This window comes from Ptychodera flava, chromosome 9 (genome assembly GCF_041260155.1).
Source record: "Ptychodera flava strain L36383 chromosome 9, AS_Pfla_20210202, whole genome shotgun sequence".
NCBI classification, from domain to species: Eukaryota; Metazoa; Hemichordata; class Enteropneusta; family Ptychoderidae; genus Ptychodera; species Ptychodera flava.
The window spans coordinates 19,163,754-19,188,231 of NC_091936.1; the positions used below are offsets into that span (position 1 = coordinate 19,163,754).

A 24,478-nucleotide genomic window follows, 5' to 3' on the forward strand; every position below is an offset into this window, starting at 1 on the left:
AACCGATGTAAGTAGCTGACCTTTTCTAGTCTTAGATCGATTACATATTTCCGGTTTTTGTGAAGCCTTTTTATGTAAATGTTGATACATATCTTTACCTGATTTCGGAAAGACAATTGTTTATATTCAAAATTTTGATTCGAATTCTAGTCATTATATGATCTTATACAGAGATCTTCAATTTTTTACTTTCTCACCATTAAATGCAAAGTCTGAATTGGTGGACTGCAGTTTGCAAAGAACAGATTTTACCTATTTACGAAATAATGTAGTTTGTGGCAAAAAGCGCGAGATTTAGCGACTGTTCACTTTTGGAAAATATGCCTTCACTACCTGGTAATTGAAAGAATGTAAATCATCTGTACAGCATTCGTAAGCCTTATCAGATGTAAATGTCATTAAATTTTGGTTGAGTCAAAATACTCCATTAAACAAAAAGAGAAGGCATGTGTTAATTGTCCGTGGGGACTTATAGGTTTGGTCATGTCTGTGCATCTGTGGGTGCGTGTGTAAGCATGCGTGCACGCGTCCGTCTGTCCATTCATGCAACTTTCTCAAATATGCCTCGAGGGATTTCAAACTTTGTACAATGATGGATTACCCCGATGTCATTCATATGCTCATCGTTTTGTTTTATGATATGATTCGATATTGCATCACATTTGATGAAATATGGTACAGATATTGATTGTCATTACTTTAGTACTGTGTGAAGACATGAAGATATACCATGCCAATTAATTGCTCATTTGCATAATTGATGAACTTAAATAATTAGTGTAATATGTCTAGAAATGCTGCATCAAATTTGATTAAACTTGGTGCAGATGTTGGTCTTTCAGTAGCTAAGTGTAATGGCATGTGAAGATAGCTAGCAGTATCATGTCAATTTACAACTGATTTGCATATTCAATGAATTTCCGTAATTAGTCTGATCTGTCAAGAAATAGTTCATCAAATTTCATGAAATTTGGTATGGATGTGAGCTCACATTGCTTTCACAGTGAATAGAGACGTTTATCAAAGTTATGTTAATTAATTTGTCCTGAAAAACCCTATTAAATTCGATGAAAGTTGGTACACATGTTGATCTTACAATGATGCAATACAGTTCAATGACACTTAGCGGTATCGTTTAAATTAATTGCTAATTTGCATACGTAATGAATTTTTGTTTTAGGGCGAATGTCCAGAAGTATTGCATCAAATTTTAGAAATGTGGTACAGGTGATAATCTGTCAGTGCTTTCTTAGGATGCAACAATGTTTGGCAACATCCTGTCTATTGATAATTAATTGACTCATTTAGTGACCTTTGGTAATCAGGGTGACAAACCTGGTTGATTTTACGTTTTCATCACCATGGAACCAATTCTCGGCCATTAAGCCCCTCTGTATCGCAGTATTTTTTAATCAAAGCCCCAGTAATGAACAGGACTTTTTCCAGGACTTTTCAGCCACTGGAACCTTGTTGCTTATTCATTGTATGCTTATTTAACAGAATGGTGTTTCACCTCTTCAGCCCTTCCAAATACTCATGCATGGACTGTCCACCACAACGTTGATAAGCCATTACAATGACGCAGGCCTTTTACTTAACAATTCAGAATGTGAGTAGTCCTCTCCATATTTCTGGAGAGACAATTACAAATTACATGTTTCTTAGTTTATTCTTCAATGAATGAAACTATGAGTTGCATATTGAAGGGTATATTTCTTGTCAATAATAATAATGGTACTATTTCCAAGCTAAATGTAGGTGTTTTTTCCTTTTTCCCGTTGAGGAACGCGTCCATTTCTGTGACGTCATAAGAGGCGTTCATGAATGTAGAACGGAGTAGCTATACACACCATTGCAGAATGACATCCATCTCAAGTTCTGTCTATATTTAGGAAAGCGACAATCACTCCTTCAATAGAATATTGTTAGGTATGATTGATTTAGAGGGTAGCCAGTGATGGAGAGTATAGTGTTACTGTTGAAAATGATTCCATCGGAAATATTGTGAGCGTAGATTTTGTGCCTCAGTTCACTCAGCCTGAAACGTCTCCAGACTAACCGGCCGCTTTACAGTCGAGTATGCCCACCCAAACAATCCACAGCTTCACAGGAAATCTAGAAAAATTTCGATCTACTGCCCTGTTCCTCACAAACGTTATTAGAACAGAATATTAATTTTATCAAGCCTTACTGCGGCCTGCGGAATTGATCCTTTGCTTTCTTGGAGTACATAAATAAACACCTGAGATCCAAAGCTGACATCGTCGCTGGCTTTTTTGTCTTGGCGCAAGGCACCACTTACAGCTGGCCAAGGCAATCGCGTTGACACCCTCGATCGAAACATTAGATGACCAGAGTACATTGCTTCAATGTCACCTCATTACAAACGTGAGAGTCGATCGATTTTGTTCAAATTCCTTCAGTTTATTCTGTTTTGATATTTATATACCCACAAACTTGGGGCTGGTCTAATCATACACCGACAATATACGGAAATATTTGGAGCCATATGGCCGCCAACCCATGTTTCGATTTATCGCCGATAAATGTAGCTTATCCCATAGTTGATATTTGGGTACCGTACGTTGTGAGTTCGAACCCGATTGAAACCATCGTATTCTAATGGTAAAGGACATTTTAGAGCATGATTTGAACTTAGGGCGTTTTTTCTTGTATAACTAAGCATATGAATTGAAGAGGGTCCCAACCCTGAAAGTGACAAGATGCAATCATCAGAAGGTTGATTGAAAATTGCCGGTTGTCTAGTCGGGACCCTGCTGCATGCTGCACTCTGGACCTTGTCAAATGATGAACTCGTCCTTACTTGGTTCTGTATATTTAACTTACTACAGTTATTTAATTAATAATGCAACTAGCAGACGACTGTTTATAGAGCCTGGAAAAAATGCAAACTTTACACAGTGCAATTAACTGAGGCGGCGAGCCTGATATTCGACCCCTTTCAATACGTAACACTCCTAAGGGGTGGACCATTTAATGTTTTTTGTGGTCAAAGGTTGTCTGGGTATCCTTAAGATTTTGCGCAAAACATATCTTCCAAAATTTATCCATGTATGCCAAAATTCAGACCTCTAGCTATATTGGTAGTCCAGAAGAAGATACATGCATAATAACCGGGGTACAGAATGTGGTGCCATTAGACCCCTATGATACGGAATATGAGGGTGTAGAACTTGTGGTTACTGATTTAAAGACAAATATGCATATTTGAGGTCAATGGTCATCGAGGTCACGTTATATTTGTCAAAAAAATCCTCCATAGTTATCAAAAAATTCACCCTTCCAGCTGTATTGGCTAGCCAAATATTAGATATCTGCATACACAATGAGGTACAGGATGTTGCTCCATAAGGTCCCCCATCATACCTCATATGAAGGTAATAGCACTTATGGGTACTGATTTACAGGCAAATGTGCATATTTGAAGTCAAAGGTCATCGAGGTCCCATGAGATTTCGTGAAAATACTTTCTTGCCATAGTTATCCCAGTGTACCAGAAATCAGACATCTGGCTCTATTTGCTAGCCCAGAATTTGATATGAGCTTAATTAATGAGGTACAAGAAGTGGCCGGTCATGTCACATTTGTCAAAAGACTTGATTCCCTTAATTTCCCTTGTTTACCAAGATCAGACCTCTAGCTCTATTAACAAGTCCAGAATTAGATGTGTGCTTCATAAATAAGGTACAGAATGATGCGAGGGTCAAAAGTCAACAGCAACCCGAAATTCAGGTATGCAATTTGGTTACATACCTTAGATTGTAGATTGACACCAGCCAGTTCAGACTCTTGTGAAAGCCAGAATGAAATATGGCCATAGCTTAGCTGCAGAATTATAGGGCAGATCAAAGGTCATTGAAAAATATGAAAAATAATACTTTAAAAGTCTTCTTCTCAAACTTGACAATTGCCTGTGACCTTGAAATCTGGCATGAAGGAGCCTTGCAATATGGTCTATAAATAGTGTTAACAGAATTTTGATAATTTTTTATGCAAATAACATGGACTTTAAAATTTCATGTGAAGATTGCTGCTTGGTCATATGACTTGTCGGTATGGTAACGAAACATAAAGATGTGGTCTTTGAGTTTAACCCATGAGCCAAAGTGCGAGTCATTTCGGGCAACCATCTTTGAATGGGAGCTATGACACATGAAAGTAGGTCAAAGGTCATTCAAGGTCATCCAAAATTATCCAAACCATTTTGGCCCCCACTGACTCCTCTTCAACTGAAACCATACCTGTAGCCCTGTAGTTTCTGAGATACATTGATTTTGCATAATTAATTAGTTATGGAAAAATATCGATTTAAACACTTAAAATACGGATAGTTTTCAATCGGATTCGAACCCACAACATACTGCATCAAATCTTCTTCTCAAAACAACAAGGCCAATGAATCTAAAATTTGGCATATGGCATCTTAGTACTATGTTTTACACAAAAGTTGTTCAAAGCATTTCGATTGGTCAAGTATTATGCAAATTAGGCAAAATATAAAATTTGAATCCAAGATGGTAGCCAGGTCACATGACCAACTGTATTTAAAGGGACATAGGTATTGTTTAGCGTCTCTATTTAGTTTTTTTGATATGACAATATTTAATTTTTAGCACTCACCTTGTATTTAGTCACTGTAATTACGACAGAAGCTGAATAAAATCTGTCTAAAATAATGAGAGGGTATTTGCGACTTTTTCACAGAAATTCCAAGTAGAATAGGCATTGCCCGCTAGGAATGTATATACAGGTATTAAGTGATGTCAACGATGTGCTGTTTGGTCACTTCAGCGTCCTAACTAGAAATTTCTTTTATTGCAGGTAATGTTCAAGGCTTTGGAGCAGCTTCTCGGAAATTCAACGAATATGACTTTCAAGAACTCGAAATCAAGTTCAAGTCTGAAGGAAGTAATACCTTTCACTTTGATTATACAATTTTACAGGTATATTTTTGAAAGTAATTTCGCATCAAATGAGTTTCTTACGTTTTAACAGTCTAAGCCTGTTGTAATCGCAGTTTTTAGCTCACGTGTTCACACGTGGGCTAATGTCATAGCGATGTCTGTCTGTCTGTCCGAGTGTGAGTGTGTGTGTGTGTGTTTGTGTGTGTGTGTGTGTGTCTGTCTGTCTGTTTACACGATAACTCAATTGTCTGAACAGATTCTAGTCAGATTGTTACACAGATACCATATGCTAATTGCAAGAACTGATTAGATTTTAGTTAGTGTGGCTTGCATATTAATGAAGTTGTGCAATGTCATTTTCTCCGTACAATGGTTTCCCTATGGAGACGGTAATGATAGTGTAGACATATATCAAGAAGTACTGCACAAAATTTCATGAAACTTTTCAGAGATGACGATCTCAGAACATTATGATGACACTGTGACTGCCATGTTAATTATCTGCTCATTTGCATATAAAATGATCTATTATTATTAGTGACATAACTCTTAAATTTCTGCACCAAAATTGATGATACGTGCAACAAATATTGATCTGATATATATCTAATCATACTTCGAAGCATTGGGCAGTGTCAAGTTAATAAATGCCAATTTGCATTTTTATGAAGTTTTATGATTGGTCATATAATTCGATACAACTGCACCAAATTTGATGAATTCTGCTGCAAATACTAATCTTACTGATATCTAACTGTGGTGTAAAGCACTTAGCAGTGTCAAGTTAATTAACGGTTCATTTGCATATTTATTGAACTTTGTAATTAGGTAAATAACTCTGAAATTACGGCACCCAAGTCAGTGAAATCTGGTACAGATATTGATCTGATAAATATCTAATTGTACTGACAAGCATTTGGCAGTGTCAAGTTAACAAATAGCTCATTTGCATATTTTATGAAGTTTTGTAATTAGTCATATAACTCCGAAATAACTGGACCAAATGTAATGAAATCTACTGCAGATACTGATCCGATAGATAGCTAATTCTGGTGTAAAGCATTTAGTTGTGTCGAGTTAAGTAAGGGTTCATTTGCATATTTGATGAACTTTGTAATTAGTGATATTACTCCATTACAGCCTTACATTTGATGAAACTTGCTACAGATATTGATCTGATAAACATTTAATTGTACTGAGAAGCATTGGGCGTGTCATGTTTATAATTAGCTCAGTTACATATTAAGTAATATTTTGTAATTAGTGATTTAACTCTGAGAGTACTGTGCGAAAGTTGATGAAACCTGCTACAAATAATGATATAACAGATATCTGATTGTTCTTATTACACGCCTCACACAGGTGTTGATTATATTGGTATGAATTTGGTTTATTGACAGGAATATTGAAAAACATCATACAATAAATCCTCGTCAGAGATAGTTACTCTGGCAGTACACCGTATAAATGTCTAGTCTTATCAAAAGTCTGTCTTCCACTACGCGTCGTGTGCTCAATTGAACTGCTGTCAGAATATACAATGTCTGTCTTTGTTCTTGTGTTTTGGTTAGTGATTATCCTGAGGTCTGCAAATGTTGCATAACATCTCCTTGCTCGTTTTTTGTAACTTTAAAATTTCAATTTCAATGCTTGATAACTAAGTTTGTAATTTTGTCAAACTCATAGTCTTTCCTTCCATTCAGGGGTCACATTAGTAGGTCAAGTTGTTGTGTTTAGTAAATGCTAAAATTTTCTAGTCTGTTTACTGACTATTAATGAACCTGTTGTAAAACACGTGAGCACATTCAGTTCATATCTGGTTGTTAACATGTCAGCAAGGTGTTCTTAATAACCCACAAAATAGCTATCTTTCACGAACTCGTTTTGTCTATTAAGTATGTCTATAATTACATGGGCTACCTATTAAACTCAAATTATATTGCGAAAGGGCGTGAATGTTTGTAGCTATATAGTTTCTCTAAAGCACCTGTATCTTAGCTTATAGTTCTGCGAAAGTATGGTTTTGAAGTGTTTGCTGTGCATCATTTAAGTATTGTAATTTGGTTTGACAGCGCACCTTGACTCCATCGAAACCTCCAAAGTTGTATTCGTCCACCTTTTAGTTGTATATCTTGTAGGCTGTGACTCTCAGCTATACTCTAATTTAGTGATGGGGTCGTTCACATGTCTTTGGTATGCAAGTTTGCAGTGTTAGCACTCTTTCATTACATATTTTGCTATCTTGGTATAACCCTGGATGCGTCAGCATTTATGTCTTCATATGTAACAGGTTTTTCTTAATCAGCTTCATAGGCTCTGTAGAAAATTGGTAAACATTTTTATCAGAGTTCAAACGAACAAATAGTTCATGCTTTCATAACATACAATAGACTGAATTAGTCAACTTCAGACGGTGCACTCAGTTTACACCAGCCAATAGGCAGTGCGTCGTTTTAAGGTTGCAGACCTTTTAAGGGATCCAAACAAGCTGGGCTTGGGACCCTATTGTTTTTACTGGGGTTTAGCTAGACTCGGTTCAGGTCGGTGAATTTTTAAAAAATAAAATCTTTTATAATAGTTTCTCTTGTGTCGCTCCTATTTCGTACAAACCTATTCGGAATTTGGTAGCCCAGGCCATGTTTTCCAAGCGATTGAATGCGTTACCTTTGAGTCTGAGCAGTATAGTGACTTAGTTTCACCGACTTGGACTTCTTGCAAAGTACCGGCGGCCAGACGGACTGCGTACACAGTGACTTCAAGCAAATACAAATGATTGACAGCTCCAGCCATTGTTCTGGCCAATAAGGAGAACGCATGAACTTAGTGTTAGTGGCGTCTAATAGGACCCTTCGATTTTCGCACGGAATAAGCCGCTTGACAAATTCTTCTTTCCATCCTTGAATAACCGGCGACGATTATTGCATTTTGAAACATGGGCCCACAACAACACATATATTTTCAGGCGTTTTCGGTGATATAACAAAGATCGTGCAATCGACACTTTGTCAACAGCCCCATGTGAGTTTTATGCACGTCTCGCTTGGGGTCAAGAGGTAACTCCTCCCAATACAGAGATGTCATCTTATAAATAATATATAAGTTAATAAAAACGTCATTCATGAATAATTTATAGCAACGCAAACCCTGCATGAAAGCCAATAGACATCAAATCAGGTCCAATATTCGTTATCATTCAAGGTAACTAAGAAATTTACCAGGTCTAAGGAACATATTGAAAATGACAAAGGCAATGGGGTCATCTTGAACCACAAAATAGTGGTGGTACCAGGTGTCCGGAATGGGTAAGCGTACCCTGCCAGCTAGCCGCACCCGTCAAGATTGACCCAAAGCGACAAATCCATTGTTATTTGGTGAATTCACCAAATTACTTTTGTGAGTCAAAATTTGGTATGCTGTCACTCATCATTTGAGTAACAGACAGGTCATATTTTGATACAACATCTCCGTATCTACCGTAGAACTTCTTAAATGATTTTACTAATCTACTTTCTGAGAATCCTTGCCTCACTAACCTTTGAGCTAATAGGCTGTGTCTAACTCGAAAGTCTTCATATGAATTGCATGCTCTACTGTATCTAAGGAGTTGTGAAATATACACGCCATAAGCTGGAGATGATGGTATATTGCTCGACAAAAAGGGAAAGTTTATGATTTCAAAATTGAAATCGTCTCTTTTGTCATACGCTTAGTGTATAGTGTATTTTGTCTAATTTCAAACAATACGTCTAGGTATGAAGCAGAGTCCACACTTTCAGTAGTTTCTTTTATTTCTAAATCATCTGTGATTCCGGGTGAAACTCCCCTGTATAGCGTTCACCCAACTCAGCGCGTCCACTCCACTCTCGCGCGCGTTTCACATGAAAGCAAAATACATATAATTGCGTTCACTCCATTCAAACATTAACAAATCACAGACTTGAACTAAGTGTAGGGTTAAGCTTTCTTCAATCGCAACAACAACTTCTTCTTCCGTCACTGTTTTTTTAGACCTAAATCTGAGAAACCACTGAATGCAGCCAAACTTACAGGGCTTATAGGGCCTAATGAGTACTCGTGCTCCTGACCGTTGAAATTTCGTTAGGTCTCATGACATGGCCGCCTTCTTGGATTCAAATGTTGTATTCCACCTAATTTGCATAAGACTTGACCAATAAATATTCTGTTAGCATCCTTTTTGGGCATAGTTTCAAGATACCAATAATCAAATTACCTTGCCGTTTTAAAGTGATTAAATTGATATTTTTCCGTATTTAATTAATTATGCCAAATCAATGCATCTCATGAACTACAGTGGCTTGAGGTTTTGTTCCTTTTACATATGATTCAGCATGGGATCAACATTATTTTGACAAACTTTGGATGACCTTCAATGACCTTGACCATTAATGTATCTTGCCCCCGCTCAAACACCGTTGGAACGAATGACTTGCACTTTGGCACATGGGTAAAACTGAAAGATCTTGTCTGTTCATGTCGTTACCATGCCATTGGGCACATGACCCTGCGGCCATTTTGCATTGAATTTTTAAAATCCATCTTATGTGCATAAAGCTTCGTTAACCAAAATTCTGTAAACGTTCTTTGTAGACCATAGGGCCAGTTTCCTTTGTGCCAATTTGCAAGGTCACCGGTCCAGTCTATTTTGAGCAGAAGATGTTTAAACTATTATTTTTCAGAATTTTCTGTAATTTTCACATACCCTATTCCTCTGTAGCTAAGCTATGACCTTTAGTTATTCTGGCCTTAATCTGGCCATCGCTTTAAGAGATGAACGTGTGTTCGGTTCAATGTGCAACAGACAACAGTATTGCATATGTAGATACCTTGAGTCAATGTTCCCCTTATTTGTCGAATATCCCGGATAACAACTTTCGAATTCGGTTTACGAAAGCGAACCAGCAATACAAAAAAAAATTAGCTTGATCTCCTAACGTAATCATGGCAATTACGCGAAACGAATGGAAGTTTTTGGGTCACTGCTTTTCTAATTTACAGTAATCATAGGAAATTACATATTGCCCTATATCGTTGTTACAAATATATTTTTTCATATTTTCAGAATGATGATCCAGTCATTCAGCAGCTGGGCATTACATATAACATAATAGGGGATTACCTGTTCTGTTTCATGGTACGGGGAGTAAACTCTCATGGTCAAACAAAGTTTACTTTTGAGATCCGCGTGAGAGACAGTGGGAAGGTATTGATCCAACTGAACACACCTATAGAAGTGAAAGCCTTGGGTAGGTAACAATTTTGCGCTTGATTGCAAATCGCAAAACAAAGTGACAACCTGAACGTTAAGTACTACAGTGCTGCTCCCAACACTACAACCATCAGCTTGTCAACAAATTCATGTTTTTCTATATTTTATCTTATCATAACATCGAGAAGCAAGGGTTCAAACGTCTGTACTTGTATCTCTGAATTTTCACATAAAGAGTATCTCCCTTTCCCTCATGGTAGATGGAGTTTGTCTAAGATGTTGGTTTTATACATGCCATTCCATGCAATGAATATACCACTTATATCCCACGTGTATTACAGACAATGATAAAAGTAGTGGACATCTTTCAGTTTATTATTTGTAGCCCTCTTCAAAAAAATGTGAGGTTTCTATCCTCTGTGGTTTCGAAAGTACAAAAGGATGCAATGTTCTCAGACGTCTTCATCCTTCCTTTAACTCATTCGATAGTAATTCAGTTTGGTCATTTGATACGGAACACGAAACTGTACACGGTGACACCCCTCCTCGCAATCCTTGTGTCATAATTTAAATTGTTTGCGCTTTTGGTATTTTGTGCCATTGTTTATCTCTAGGTTGTCCACAAAGTAGGTATGGGGCTAGATGCCAATATAAATGTGATTGTAAAACCGGAGCAGCTTGTCATATGTGGAATGGTGCTTGTAAATGTAAAGACGGTTGGCGGGGACCTGCCTGTGATATACGTAAGTTTTATGTCGCATTCATCGAATAATTCGAATTCAAAATGACAGATGAACACGATTCTAACTAATTTTGGATAATTGGATCTTCATATTCTTCAAATTTCTCATAAGTGTTAGGTGCCATACAGCTTAATGCTGCAATATCACAAATTACTTATAAAAACAAGTGTGAAACTTCAAACGAAAGGCAGATGAGCTTACATTTGCAGGTGAAAACGATCTTACTTCATTATGCAATTATCCCAAATTAGTTTCAATCTTGTTGATGGTTTATAAAAGTCCATTTAGGTACGTACACGACCCGATATTACTTCCAATTATCCAATTATCCAAAATGAAATAACCATCGCTTCCATTCAATAGGAACGTACTGTAGTTTTGAAATGATTTTACGTTCATGACGTCGAGACATTTTCGAATGCCCATATCCATAGATCGAAGAGTCGCTAAACACTTCATATCATCGATAGAATTGTAGAAACTGATGTTCAAACATATTAAATGATTGGCTGAGTGACTGTCTGACAGGATTGACTGACTGACTGACTGACTTAGTGAGATTTTTAAATCAATTAACTTGTTCATTTACTTATCTATTTGCTTAGCAATGAAGGCAAACGCAATATTAGATTCACAAGAAATAGTAGAAGACCCGACACCAATGTACTCCGAAATACAATTATTGTGTTCTGTCACCAATATGGACGTCGAATCCGTGGTGTGGAAGCTAAACCAAACAATCCTGAGAAAACCTCAAACAAGAATTCTGAATGGAATTTTTGACGATGACAGGTAAACTGTTTTCACAAACTAAGAAGCCATCATTAGGTGTTTTGTAGGGGGATTTGATGGAGAATTTCACTAATTTCTAAAAAGATAACTTACAGTTGTGTTTTCGCCTATATTTAAACACAGCTAATGTAAGAGTGCATTCCCTGCTTTTCTTGCGGTAGATACTCCAAAACTTAAATTGTCTAATACACATCAATTGGTATTACTATATAACCTCCAATGTATGCCAATGGTATCTAGCTTTCAGTCAAAGGTGCTTACGTATGCTGTTATGTAGGTCATTTCCCCCACACTAATCATGACCTGAGTTCAATTAGTCTAGAACATTCTCAAGGTCACTGCCCTTAATGACCTCACAACCTTGAATTCAATTAGTCATGTTTGGAATGTTCTGGAAAGTTAATTAGTTGTGTAAGAGAGATAATTTTAGAACAGTAATTAGCATGTCAATAAAAGTTCTAGATTGTTCTTATATGCCTTTATGTAAGCACATGGGTATAAAAGGGGCGTGCACAGCTTCCAGTCAGACTTTTGGGATCGTGTCTCTTGTGTGTTACTAAACTCCAGCCGTAGTCATTCTCAAGACTTCTCAAGACCTTCACTGCCAACGCTGGATTTATACTGTGGACTTTGTGCAGTTTCAAGCCTGCAAGCCAAAGGACTGTTCATTCATCCGACTGACTGTTACAACTCTGAGACTGGAGCTTTGCCGTCCCAGCTGAGATAAGTAGTCTGTACACTTTTAAAGCTTGTACTCTATCCCTGACTTAGCAATTAGTTTTATTTTCGTAATAAATTTTGTTTAAACGTTAACTGCTGAGTTCACCCTTTTGTTCGTTTTCTCTGCACGTAACAAATTTGGGGCTTGTCTGGGATACGAATATTTTGAGCCGTTTGACAACATTTTGCTAGCCTTTTCAAAACTACTGTATACTGTGAACTCAGCGAAATTTAATCATGGCGGAATTCAAGCCAGACGAATTTATGGATGACCTTGATCAGGACACATTTAATTCCCTCAGAAAAGACAACCTCATAGCACTGGCAAATTTCCTTAAAGTAGATGTTAAAAGATCTATGCGCAAGCGAGAAATACAGTTCAAGATTGCAAAACATTTAGTTAATTCTGGCCATTTTGAGGAGTCTGCCTTAAAAGATTATGAACCTGAGTCTTCCTTTGAACTCAGAAAATTAGAGTTAGAAATACAGGCAGATTTGGCACCTGAAAAGTTAGAAATGGAAGAAAGACAGAAAGAAAAAGAATTACAAATGAAAAAAAAGAATTACAAATGGAAAAAGAGAGACAGGCATTAGAAAAGGAAAAACAAACAAATGCAGTTACAAATGGAAGAAAGACAGAAAGAAAAAGAATTGCGATTAGAAGAACAGCGATTACAGGTAGAAATAAAACGTTTAGAGCTTGGACAGTCAGGAAAATTCTTCCCTTCAGACAAGTTTGACATCACTAAGCATTTCAGGTTAGTTCCCCCTTTCCAAGAAAAGGATGTTGATAAATATTTCCTTCATTTTGAGAAAATTGCTCAGAGTCTGAATTGGCCTAAGGAGTCCTGGTCTATGCTTTTGCAGAGTGCTTTGGTGGGTAAAGCCAGAGAAATTTACATTCAGTTGTCAGTAGAGCAGGCTTCAAATTATGATTCTGTGAAGGAATTAATTCTCAAGGGCTATGATTGGTGCCTGAAGCTTACCGTCAGAAATTTAGGGATTGTGAGAAGGTGAAGGATCAAACTTATGTTGAATTTGCTCGGACAAAAGAACAACTGTTCGACCGTTGGTGTTCTTCGGAAAAGGTCAGTCAGAATTACGACAGCTTGTTTTGATTGAGGAATTTAAGAGGTGCATTCGGAGTGACATCAAGACGTTTATCAATGAAAAAAAGGCAGATACATTGGAGGTTGCTGCACGTTTGGCCGATGATTATTCATTGACCACAAATCTTCCTTTCTCAGCAAACCATCCCAGTCCTTTTCTACAGAAACAATGCAGGTAAATTTAACTCCTCCTTTTCATCCAAGAATTTTTCAAAGGACAGTAGGAAATCAAATGACAACAGTTCACAGAGTTCAAGTAACACTCCCACATCATCAGATCCCAAGTCTCAATCTCCTTCTGACAAACAGTTCGGTACACTTTTTTGTAATTATTGTAAGAAAGACGGCCATTTAATGTCAGATTGTTTCAAATTGAAAAGAAAACGTGAAGGTCAAAGTGGTCAAAGTGGATCTAAGCCCACCGGCTTTATTTCTTCATCAACTCAATTAGAGTCTAATAATGTGTGCAACACATTTTCTGAGGTTAAACCCCTCTTATCCCCAATTAATGAGGTCAAGGTCAATTCTTCTCAAGATAGCATTATGGGTATTTTCGAACCATTTATTCATGATGGTTTATATCACTTTCTAGTGATTTTTCTTCCGCTACCCCTGTCAAAATTTTAAGAGATACCGGGGCTTCCCAGTCTCTTTTGTTGGCAAATACCCTGCCCTTTTCTGAAAAGTCATTTTCAGGTTCTAGAGTTCTTATTAAGGGGGTAGATTGCAATGACTATATTCCTGTTCCTCTCCATAATGTATATTTGTCTTCGGACTTTGTTTCTGGACCTGTGACTTTAGGTATTAGGCCTTTTTTGCCTTTTGAAGGGATTCACCTTCTTCTTGGAAACGACCTTGCTGGGGACAAGGTCATTACTAATCCACTTGTGACTGATAATCCTAGTTTAAATCAAGATCCGGAGCCAATTGAACAAGAGATACCTGATTATTTCCTTCATGTGCTATTACTCGAGCCATGTCAAAGAAAACTTCTGAGAATCAAAATACTCTCAAAAATAATGTCACAGATGTTGACTTAAATGACACCTTTCTCAGGATCATTCCGTTATCCCTCGTGGATTTGAAACTTCCAGTAAAACTGCTGACCAAGGTCAGACATTTTCTAGATCAAATCTCATTGCAGAAACAACACAAAGACCCAGATATTTTGTCTTTGTTTGACAGGGTAGATGATGAAGGTAAAACTTCAGATAGCTCTGTTTCCTATTATACAAAATCTGGTATTCTCATGCGTAAATGGAGACCTCCAGATGTTTTGGTTGATGATGATTGGGCTATAAAACATCAAATTGTGGTTCCAAAGCCCTATCATGCTGAAATATGCGCCTGGCCCATGAAACGCCCTGGGCTGGTCACTTAGGATTCAGGAAGACTTATCATAAAATTCTCAGTCATTTTTATTGGCCTAATCTCAGGCAGGATGTAGCACATTTCTGTAAAACTTGTCACACATGTCAAATGGTAGGAAAGCCAAATCAGACCATTCCAAAGGCCCTTTACAGCCAATTCCTGCATTTCAAGAACCATTTAGTAGGATACTAATAGACTGTGTTGGGCCCCTACCAAAAACAAGATCAGGAAATGAGTACATGCTGACAATAATGTGTACATCAACTCGCTTCCCCGAAGCCATACCACTGAGAAATATAAAGACAAAGACTATAGTGAGAACTTTAGTCAAATTTTTCACTTTATTCGGCCTCCCTAAATGTGTCCAGTCCGATCAAGGCTCAAACTTTATGTCTGGTATTTTTCAACAAGTAATGGATCAGCTAGGCATTAAACAGTATAGGTCATCTGCCTATCATCCAGAAAGTCAGGGTGCTCTTGAGCGATTTCATCAAACTTTGAAAAACATGATAAGGACCTACTGTTTTGACACAGAGAAGCGTGGGATGAAGGAATTCATTTTCTGCTCTTTGCTGTTAGAGAGTCAATTCAAGAGTCTCTTGGTTTTAGCCCATTTGAGCTTGTATTTGGACATACAGTCCGTGGCCCACTTAAGGGGGTGACCCACATTCATAGACACTTATCTTTAACCTGATTTTCACCATTAAAATGAATCTTTAACCCGACATGTAGTATATGTTTGGGTAGCTTGATAATTGTAGATTATAAAAATTGTAAGAATATTTCAAAATCTGTTTGCGTGTGTTTGTTTTGCTCAAAAATGTGTGTTTTTGAGTTTTTTCACTTAAAAAAGTGTAAGTACGAGAGGGTGATGGCAATTGGTGAGCCGTTTACTGCAATCGATAGCAGGGTAAGGTGTGTAAAAAACCGTGTCTTGGATTTTTGATACTCCGCTTTGTTTTTGCTCAATTAGCCTTGAAAGTGAGAAGTGGTGGATTCTGAAAAATTAACGGCTTTTGTCCACGTTTGTCACGATATCTTTTGTTTCTGGAACATTATCGGAATTCTGAGACACGGTTTTGTAGAAACAGTCACTAACTACAACCTGTGCAAAGATGAGGCTAATCCGTCAACATGGCGCCAAGTTACACTCTCCAGAAGTTGCGATACATTGCCAAAAACGGAACGGAGTAAATCGCAGAAATGTGTATGCGACCCTTGGAGTCGCACAAAGTCAGCTAAAATTCCGGTTCGCTCGCATTTTCGGTGGAAATTCCCAGCCCATAATGAAGTACAAGACTTTTTCCACATTTGTCTGAATTTGTGGTATGAATGAAATTATACATGACGTGAAAATTGGAAGAAAATGAACACTGAAACGGCCAGTTCGCGGCGTAAGCGTTAGGCTTTATTTACACAACTGTCATTCCGAGCTAAATCTGGGGATAATCTTCTTGCTAAATACAAACTAGCGTATTAACTGTGCACTGTAGTGTACCAGTTTAATTTGATTATCAAGCGAAGAAATGGCTGGCTGCGTATATACTTCGTAAAAATTATGTGATTTTGCATGCCAAGTCCGATGACATTGTTTTCCTCTCTTTTAGTTGCGCAATCGTCACCGCATTTTCAGCTTCCTGCCCGGAGAGAGACACGTGACAATGAATTTACAATGTGGTACATACCGACAAAGACGAAGTTCATTCAGACGCCGTGTTGTGTACGTTAGCTTTTACGTTCCGTACTGCATGTTGAAGTACGACTACAGTCCGCCTTGATCATGGCATGGAGCTAAAAACGGACAGCTACATGAACGCGGTTTCCGACCTCAGAAGCACCAGTGCCGGGCTAACTTTGTGTTGTGCCAGGTTAGAATCCATCGTTAGGCTAAACTAAATATAACACCTGACAATATCTGGTATCTAAAACGATTTCCTAATGGAAAGATAAAAAGTTGGCGAAAAACTGAAATAAATCGATTCTGACACGAAACTTGAACAATTCAAAAAGCGACTTGTTTTGGCTTCGCGAGTACCATGGAGGCGAGTACCTAAAACAGATGTGAATCTGTGACCACGCTGATATTAAACTGAATGCGTCATTCTAAAATCGCGACGGTCGAACGTAATGAAATGCGTGAAACTTCAGTCAAACAGTTGAATATCGCGTTGGCTGATATGTGGAAACGAGCATTCGTCGTTCTCCGATGGCGACTGTACGTTGAACTACTATAATAACGACAATAGACAGACCAGCAGCACGCTGTTTTTCAGTGTGATTGAGTTTATTCACAGCATGTTCACAGGAAAAAGTAGTTGCTGATTCGAACAAAGCACGTTCATGGTTGTAAATTTTTTCAAGTTCATGGAAATTATTCTATCATTTTCAATTTTGGTTTCTTTAACTTTACCGCATAAGTTTATAATTACCTAATAACAATTCAATCGCAATGATTTTAAAGCTATACTGACATGAATTTGTGCTGTGAAATATCGCATACTTTTCAATCGAGATTGATTTCGACCCTGGACTTCGACTCACTGCATGAGCAGTCCGCCAAATGAAAGTTCAGTTGATCGAAACAAATTATGTCTGCTGTATGATTAGCTCCGGTACAATTAAAAAAAAACAAATGCTAGGTCAACATTCTGTTTACATTGTAAATCACGGCATCATTCTAATGTAATATAGCAAAACTGTACGTGCGTTATTCGCATCACGTTCCCTCTGTGCCCGCATAGAATTTACAAAACGATTGGCTTACGTTTCCAAACCGGGCAGAGCAGACACCGGCGCGATTTTCTCGTTATAAAATATTTCTAATTTCTACTGAGAGGAATGTTGCTCGCCCAACTGTCGAGACAAAAAGACGTCGCAACCATTTTCACAAAAAATATAGAAAACTTGTGGTGACGTACAGGAATGTAATCTTCATTGCATGCTTTACGTGTAAACCGTAACGTAAGCGGGGCCGGTAACAGTTTTAGTTGCCGGAATTCGCTGGGCATTTGCAGACGTAAAAAATCATCTGACATTTTTATCATCAGTCGCAATTAGTTCGGAGCGGGATCAATTTTGAATGTCGGACTTCATTAGGTGCAGACAAACATGTAAACTGTTATCAGAAAAAGACGTAATTTTTGGATTTTCGGAGTAGCCTAGTTTGATTTGGGCGGGGTCAGTTTTGAATGTCAGACTATACTTTGCATTGAGTCCACGTCATTTGTTAGCGGACACAAATGTACGTTTTGGTTTTCGGCGGCGATTAATTTTGAATGCTGGACTTTATTTGGCAAACATGTAAAGACAAAGACCTACTATTTGGATTTTCGGCCGTTATTTGTTTTATACGGGAACAGTTTTATTAAATACGTGTCATAGGAAAACGAGGTAAAAATAATTAAAACAACATTGAGCAGCCTCTCTGTTGTGCGCAAGATGTATTACAAGTTTTTATTCAAAGCTCAGTTTAGTCATAGACCCTCTCGAAAAACGGGACAGCCAACTTGTTGAATGAGTAAGCGTTTTGCGTTACATGCAGTCCTCGCTTGCGACCATTTCCAGTTTACACCTTTTCAACGCATCGCAAACTGGAGTTTTAAGCCTGACTGTTACTCTGACAATTTTAACTGTTCTCTCATTCCTGGTCATATGCTTAATATTTCGCTTTTATGGATCATGCTTTTGCAATCGACGGCTACCTTCAGCATGTTCAGTAGCCGCGACATACTTCCTGCCGGCAGCTGGGAAGAAGACTGACGCATGCGCACTCCTCCGGACGGAATTAACGTAATCTACTTACGCTCTTGAAATAGCCTTGACTAATCTGGAAACCGTTAAGACATAAGAAAAACACGGCACGCGAACTGGCCTACAATGTTCATTTTTGTTAAACTCTAGCTCATTTCCGAGTGTGATAGGGTTTCAAACTTATCATCCACTCCAAGGCCATATTAGACAGATTCAAAATCTACCATAAAACAAAAATGACCAAAATCACTCAAGGAAGGTGGGTCTACCCCTTAAGCTCGTTAAGAGAAATTCCTATCAGACGATGATGATTGTCTGAATATTTTGCAATATGTGTCAGATTTTCGTACGAAACTCTCTAAAGCATGTGAATTAGCCAGAGAAAATCTTGAGTCATCTCAGCAGTCAATGAAAACCAAATATGAAAAAAAACACCTCAAAACGGAAGTTTGAACCAGGTCAAAAAGTTCTTGTTCTACTTCCAATTCCTGGCAAACCACTCCATGCTCGTTACTTTGGGCCATACCTAATTGATAAGAAATTGAGTGATTTAAATTACATCATAATAACACCTGACAGGCGAAAACAAAAACAGCTATGTCACATAAATATGCTTAAGCCATATTTGGATAGGGATAATCCTACTATAACTCAGCCTGTCAGTGCAGTCAGTTCAAACCATTATGAAGATAGTGATACAGAAACTGACTTGAATGAAAATACTCTAAATTCAAAGCTGGCTCGGTCAAGCTTCAGAACTCAGAAATCCTGGAGATGCTGGAGTGTACAAAGTTGGCACACCTCCAGCCAGAACAACAACAACAGGTGAAAGAACTGCTGCATGAATATAAACACCTGTTTCAAGATGTTCCAACGAGGACAAACGTCATCTATCACGACGTTGATGTTGGGGACAGTAAGCCTGTAAAACAACATCCATACAGACTGAATCCATCAAAAGCGAAATATCTCCAGGAAGAAGTCAAATACCTGCTGGACAATGACTTTATTGAACCCAGTAAAAGTACTGGAGTTCGCGTGCATACTTGTTCCCAAATCAGATCACAGTTATCGTATGTGCACGGACTTTAGGAAGGTCAACACTTTAACAAAGACAGACACTTTCCCAATCCCGAGGATTGATGACTGCATCGAACCGAGTGGGAAAAGCCAAGTATGTGACGAAATTTGACCTACTGAAGGGATTTTGGCAAGTCCCTCTGACGGATCGTGCTCGTGAAATATCCGCCTTTGTTACACCAGACGGATTGTTCCAGTACAAGGTGATGCCATTCGGAATGAAGAACTCTCCGGCAACGGATGATCCAACGACGTCATATCCGGGCTAGACGGATGTGCAGCTTACGTTGACGACTTCGTCCTGTATAGTGACACCTGGGAGGAACACATCAAGCTCATGGGGAAGTTCTTTGAGAGACTGAGCAAAGCAATGTTGACTGTCAACCTTGCCAAATCTGAGTTTGGTTGGGCGAGGGTGACTTACCTCGGACATACTGTAGGACAGGGTGAGGTAAAACCTGTTGATGCCAAAATCAGTGCCATTTCAAGTTTTCCCATACCAAACTGCAAACGACAATGATGCGCTTTCTCGGTATGGCTGGTTACTACAGAAAATTCTGTCCAAATTTCTCCACAATTACTGAGCCTTTGACTAACTTACTTAAAAAGAAAGTAAAGTTTGTTTGGTCAGAGCAATGCCAACAGGCATTTGATACACTTAAAGCCATACTGCAAAGTGCCCCAGTGTTGTCTGCACCAGATTTCACTTTGCCATTCAAATTAGCTGTGGATGCTAGTGATACGGCTGCTGGTGCTGTTTTATTGCAAGAGGATAGTCATGGTATAGATCATCCTGTTTGCTATTTTTCACGCAAATTTAACAAATCCCAGAGAAACTACTGTACAATTGAAAAAGAGTGTTTATCTTTGATATTAGCTTTACAGCATTTTGAAGTTTATGTTACTTCTTTAAATCAGCCAATAGTGGTTTATATTGATCACAACCCTCTTGTTTTTCTGCAGAAATTTAAAATCAGAGATTGCTAAGATGGAGTTTAATGTTACAGGAGTTTAATCTTGACATTAGACATATCAAAGGCAGAGACAATTTAATTGCAGACTGTCTCTCTCGTATTTAGAGTTTATTGTTGTTCACACTTTTAAGATTACATTTGTAAAAGAATTTTTTTTTCTTTGAAAAATTTTCCTTTTGAAGATGGGGTGTGTTATGTAGGTCATTTCCCCCACACTCATCATGACCTGAGTTCAATTAGTCTAGAACATTCTCAAGGTCACTGCCCTTAATGACCTCACAACCTTGAATTAAATTAGTCATGTTTGGAATGTTCTGGAAAGTTAATTAGTTGTGTAAGAGAGATAATTTTAGAACAGTAATTAGCATGTCAATAAAAGTTCTAGATTGTTCTTATATGCCTTTATGTAAGCACATGGGTATAAAAGGGGCGTGCACAGCTTCCAGTCAGACTTTTGGGATCGTGTCTCTTGTGTGTTACTAAACTCCAGCCGTAGTCATTCTCAAGACTTCTCAAGACCTTCACTGCCAACACTGGATTTATACTGTGGACTTTGTGCAGTTTCAAGCCTGCAAGCCAAAGGACTGTTCATTCATCCGACTGACTGTTACAACTCTGAGACTGGAGCTTTGCCGTCCCAGCTGAGATAAGTAGTCTGTACACTTTTAAAGCTTGTACTCTATCCCTGACTTAGCAATTAGTTTTATTTTCGTAATAAATTTTGTTTAAACGTTAACTGCTGTGTTCACCCTTTTATTCGTTTTCTCTGCACGTAACAATGTAGACACTATAGCTATAATTAGTTTAACCCTTTGAGTGCCAAAGTTAACTTTTGTTGCCTTTATAGAATAAAGCATAGCCAGCAACTTTTTTCAGGTCTAGACAGTTTTTCTAAATATTTACAATTTTTGGTAAAAAATTGTTTTCATCTTATTGGAGTCAAATATGCGTTTTATTACCGCTCATGTACATTTTGTTTTGCTCATTTAGTTTTTGCTGAGTCATCCAACGTTAAAGTTCGATTAAAAAAAAGAAACATAATGTAAAATAACGTTTTGACGTTATATTTGCATGACTTTTGGTGGATATGTATTTAATCTTTTCCTCTAATGCTGCAATGTATTTAATCTTTTCCTCTAATAATCGAATTTCGGTTTTGATGACTCAGCAAAAACTAAATGAGCGAAACCCAAAATACATGAACGGGTGTTATTTATTTTCTGATAAGTGATGATGACGATATCGAGCAACGAAAGTGAAATGAATCAGTTAATATTCATTAGAGAAATTTTACTTCATGATGTATGAGTGTTACATTTAATTTATTTAGAACGTACTGTCATCAATTATATGGTTGCAATCTATTAGTCAACTATTATACTACAGGTTGATAGAAAAAACATTACGAAAAAATTATACATATTGTAACAGATATTTTTCTTGGCTACGGGATACTTAGTTGTATAAGATCTATATTTGAAACAAGTAGGATCGACAATTTGATGCTCATCTCCGAAAGCAAATGTTCAGTTTGATGAAAAGAAAGTAAAACAGCAAAATAGGATTGTAGGAATAGTGAAGTATGTCCTGTTTTATAGTTCGGACTTGCTTAATCTATGGAGACAGTCAGTCTTTCGTGGAAATTAAGGACATAAGCACGGATTGAGTATCAGTGAGCAGCTGTAATAATTTGTTTTCTTTTGCCTAGAGTACACTTATATTATTTATTGCACAATATAAAATAATACAATATACTGATATGTACATAAATGACAAAATACACTCAACTTCGATCAAGCTGCACAACTTAATTGGCCAAGGTGTTGTTTTAATCAACATGTATCAGCGATTTTTACAACATTAACACAACAGGGCTTGGTGTGGTGTTGTTTACATCATTAATCAGTTACATGCTCTCAGTTACACAACACACCAGGGCCACTTCACACTCGTCAGACAGAGAAACATAAACAAATCACCACACTTTGCAATGTCATGTATAAATTTTCTTCTTTATTTCTGATGAACAAGTGAGCGTGAAAGTTCAGGTAGCTTTTGTAATTGACCAGCTAGACCAGTATCATATAAAACTTACACGTTCAAAATATTTTTGAAGTTCATGATTACACTCAAAGGTATGTTTTGTTTCTCAAGAACCTTTTCAACATCGCGATCCTAATTGAATAAACGTAAAAAGCGAAATACGGTTTGTTGAACAAGGATGCAGGTATTGTTCAAGTATAATAGAACAAAAATATTGGGAAAACGTGATACTTGTACTTCCGTGTGATGAATTGTTCTAATAAAACAGCGACTTGAATCTTTTCAAAACTTGGAAATTACTTATGCTGCAGTTGCTGCAAAGTATTACCATGTATCATTTGAAGATGCACCTTAGAATTTGAAATGAGGGATTGATGTCTGGTTTTTTTTCATTTTTCAGTGCTTTCAGCCGTCTTTGTATGATCGACGAGAGATACTGTATCACTACGTGTATACCGGCTTTTCCCTCGCAAATGTTTGAATTATGCACTAATCTATGTGCATTTGTATTCACGTTTACTTTTTTTATTTTTCAACTCACATTTGAAGTAGTCTTGTTTACTCTGTAAACACTTCTCTTTCTGTCAGATTAAAGATGTTACAAGACCACATCAAGCCCTGCTGTTTTAATGTTGTAAAAATCGCTGATACACGTCGATTTAAACAACACTTTAGTTCTGCAGTTTGATCAAATTTGAGTTTTATTCAATGTCCAGACTATGCCAGCACATTTGATGAGCGACTTTTCATGTCTGGATTAATTAGTGGAAAGAAGTGCTCTGTTAACTCGAACATTGAACCCGAAAAATAAATATGAAAGTTAATAGCATCGTGGCATTGACTCTTTAATCGTCCAATCGACCTAAGGCACTATGTACCTATGTCAACGTCATTTACCATAAAAGTACACTATATGAATATGAAAACTAGCGAGAGTTTCACTTGGTATTCGCACAGTAATATCGTGAATTGTTCACCACTACCTGCTCAGAAGAATGTATTAGTGCAGTGTATCACGTATTTTTTAAATCGTAGTCTGTATGTGCTGTCGATAAGAAATCTAACCCAAGAGGATTCGGGGTTGTACAAGTGTATACTGTCCGGTAACCAAGGTACTGTTGAATCCAATGACTTCAAACTTCGAGTGAAAGGTAAGTAATCATGCTATTTTACATTTCCATTGTTTTTCTATAATAGCTTGTAAGGATGAAATAGTTTGAACGCTACTTTATGACAAGCCAGTTTGAACTTGTGTTTTTAAAATATAGTTCACAGCAAAACGAAATTTTAAAACTTGTTTGCGTTTAAGGTTTCATAAATAATACTAGGCTAAAGCTTACCTCAAAGGTGTTAGTGTATAGTAATGTTTGACATTACGTCAATCTTTTTTATCATCTAGGGTTGCCTTTGGTCATTCAAGTCATTTGCCTTTTACAATGATCTTGAAACTTAATTCCGTAAATCTAATTTCAAACTGGTTCGGGACAGTAAGAGGGACTAATGCTGATTATTAATCATTAAATCTCGATTAATTCATCCTTACTGTTAATGTCCTGTGTCTAGGAAAGTATCTGTATATTCAAAGTTGGCTAAAGTATTATCTCTTCGAGAAATCATAGTGTAGCGTTGATGTTATAAAGGAGAAGGTCATTTAAGAGCTTTAGCTAAAAGCAAATTGACTAACTTGACATAAATTACTATGGAAAACTGGGTGCTAACACCATGTAAGTACTCAATGTCAGCA

General features: G+C 37.5%; 1 protein-coding gene across 1 annotated transcript in view; it reads left to right on the forward strand.

Moving 5' to 3' along the window:
• Nucleotides 1-24,478, forward strand: part of LOC139140261 (fibroblast growth factor receptor-like) — a 129,025-nt gene that overhangs the window by 17,613 nt on the left and 86,934 nt on the right. The window contains exons 6-11 of the mRNA XM_070709385.1: nucleotides 1,501-1,609; nucleotides 4,843-4,964; nucleotides 10,006-10,189; nucleotides 10,767-10,895; nucleotides 11,501-11,687; nucleotides 23,770-23,885. Of these exons, the coding sequence (XP_070565486.1) occupies nucleotides 1,501-1,609; nucleotides 4,843-4,964; nucleotides 10,006-10,189; nucleotides 10,767-10,895; nucleotides 11,501-11,687; nucleotides 23,770-23,885 (847 nt within the window). The remainder of the gene's footprint in view (nucleotides 1-1,500; nucleotides 1,610-4,842; nucleotides 4,965-10,005; nucleotides 10,190-10,766; nucleotides 10,896-11,500; nucleotides 11,688-23,769; nucleotides 23,886-24,478) is intronic.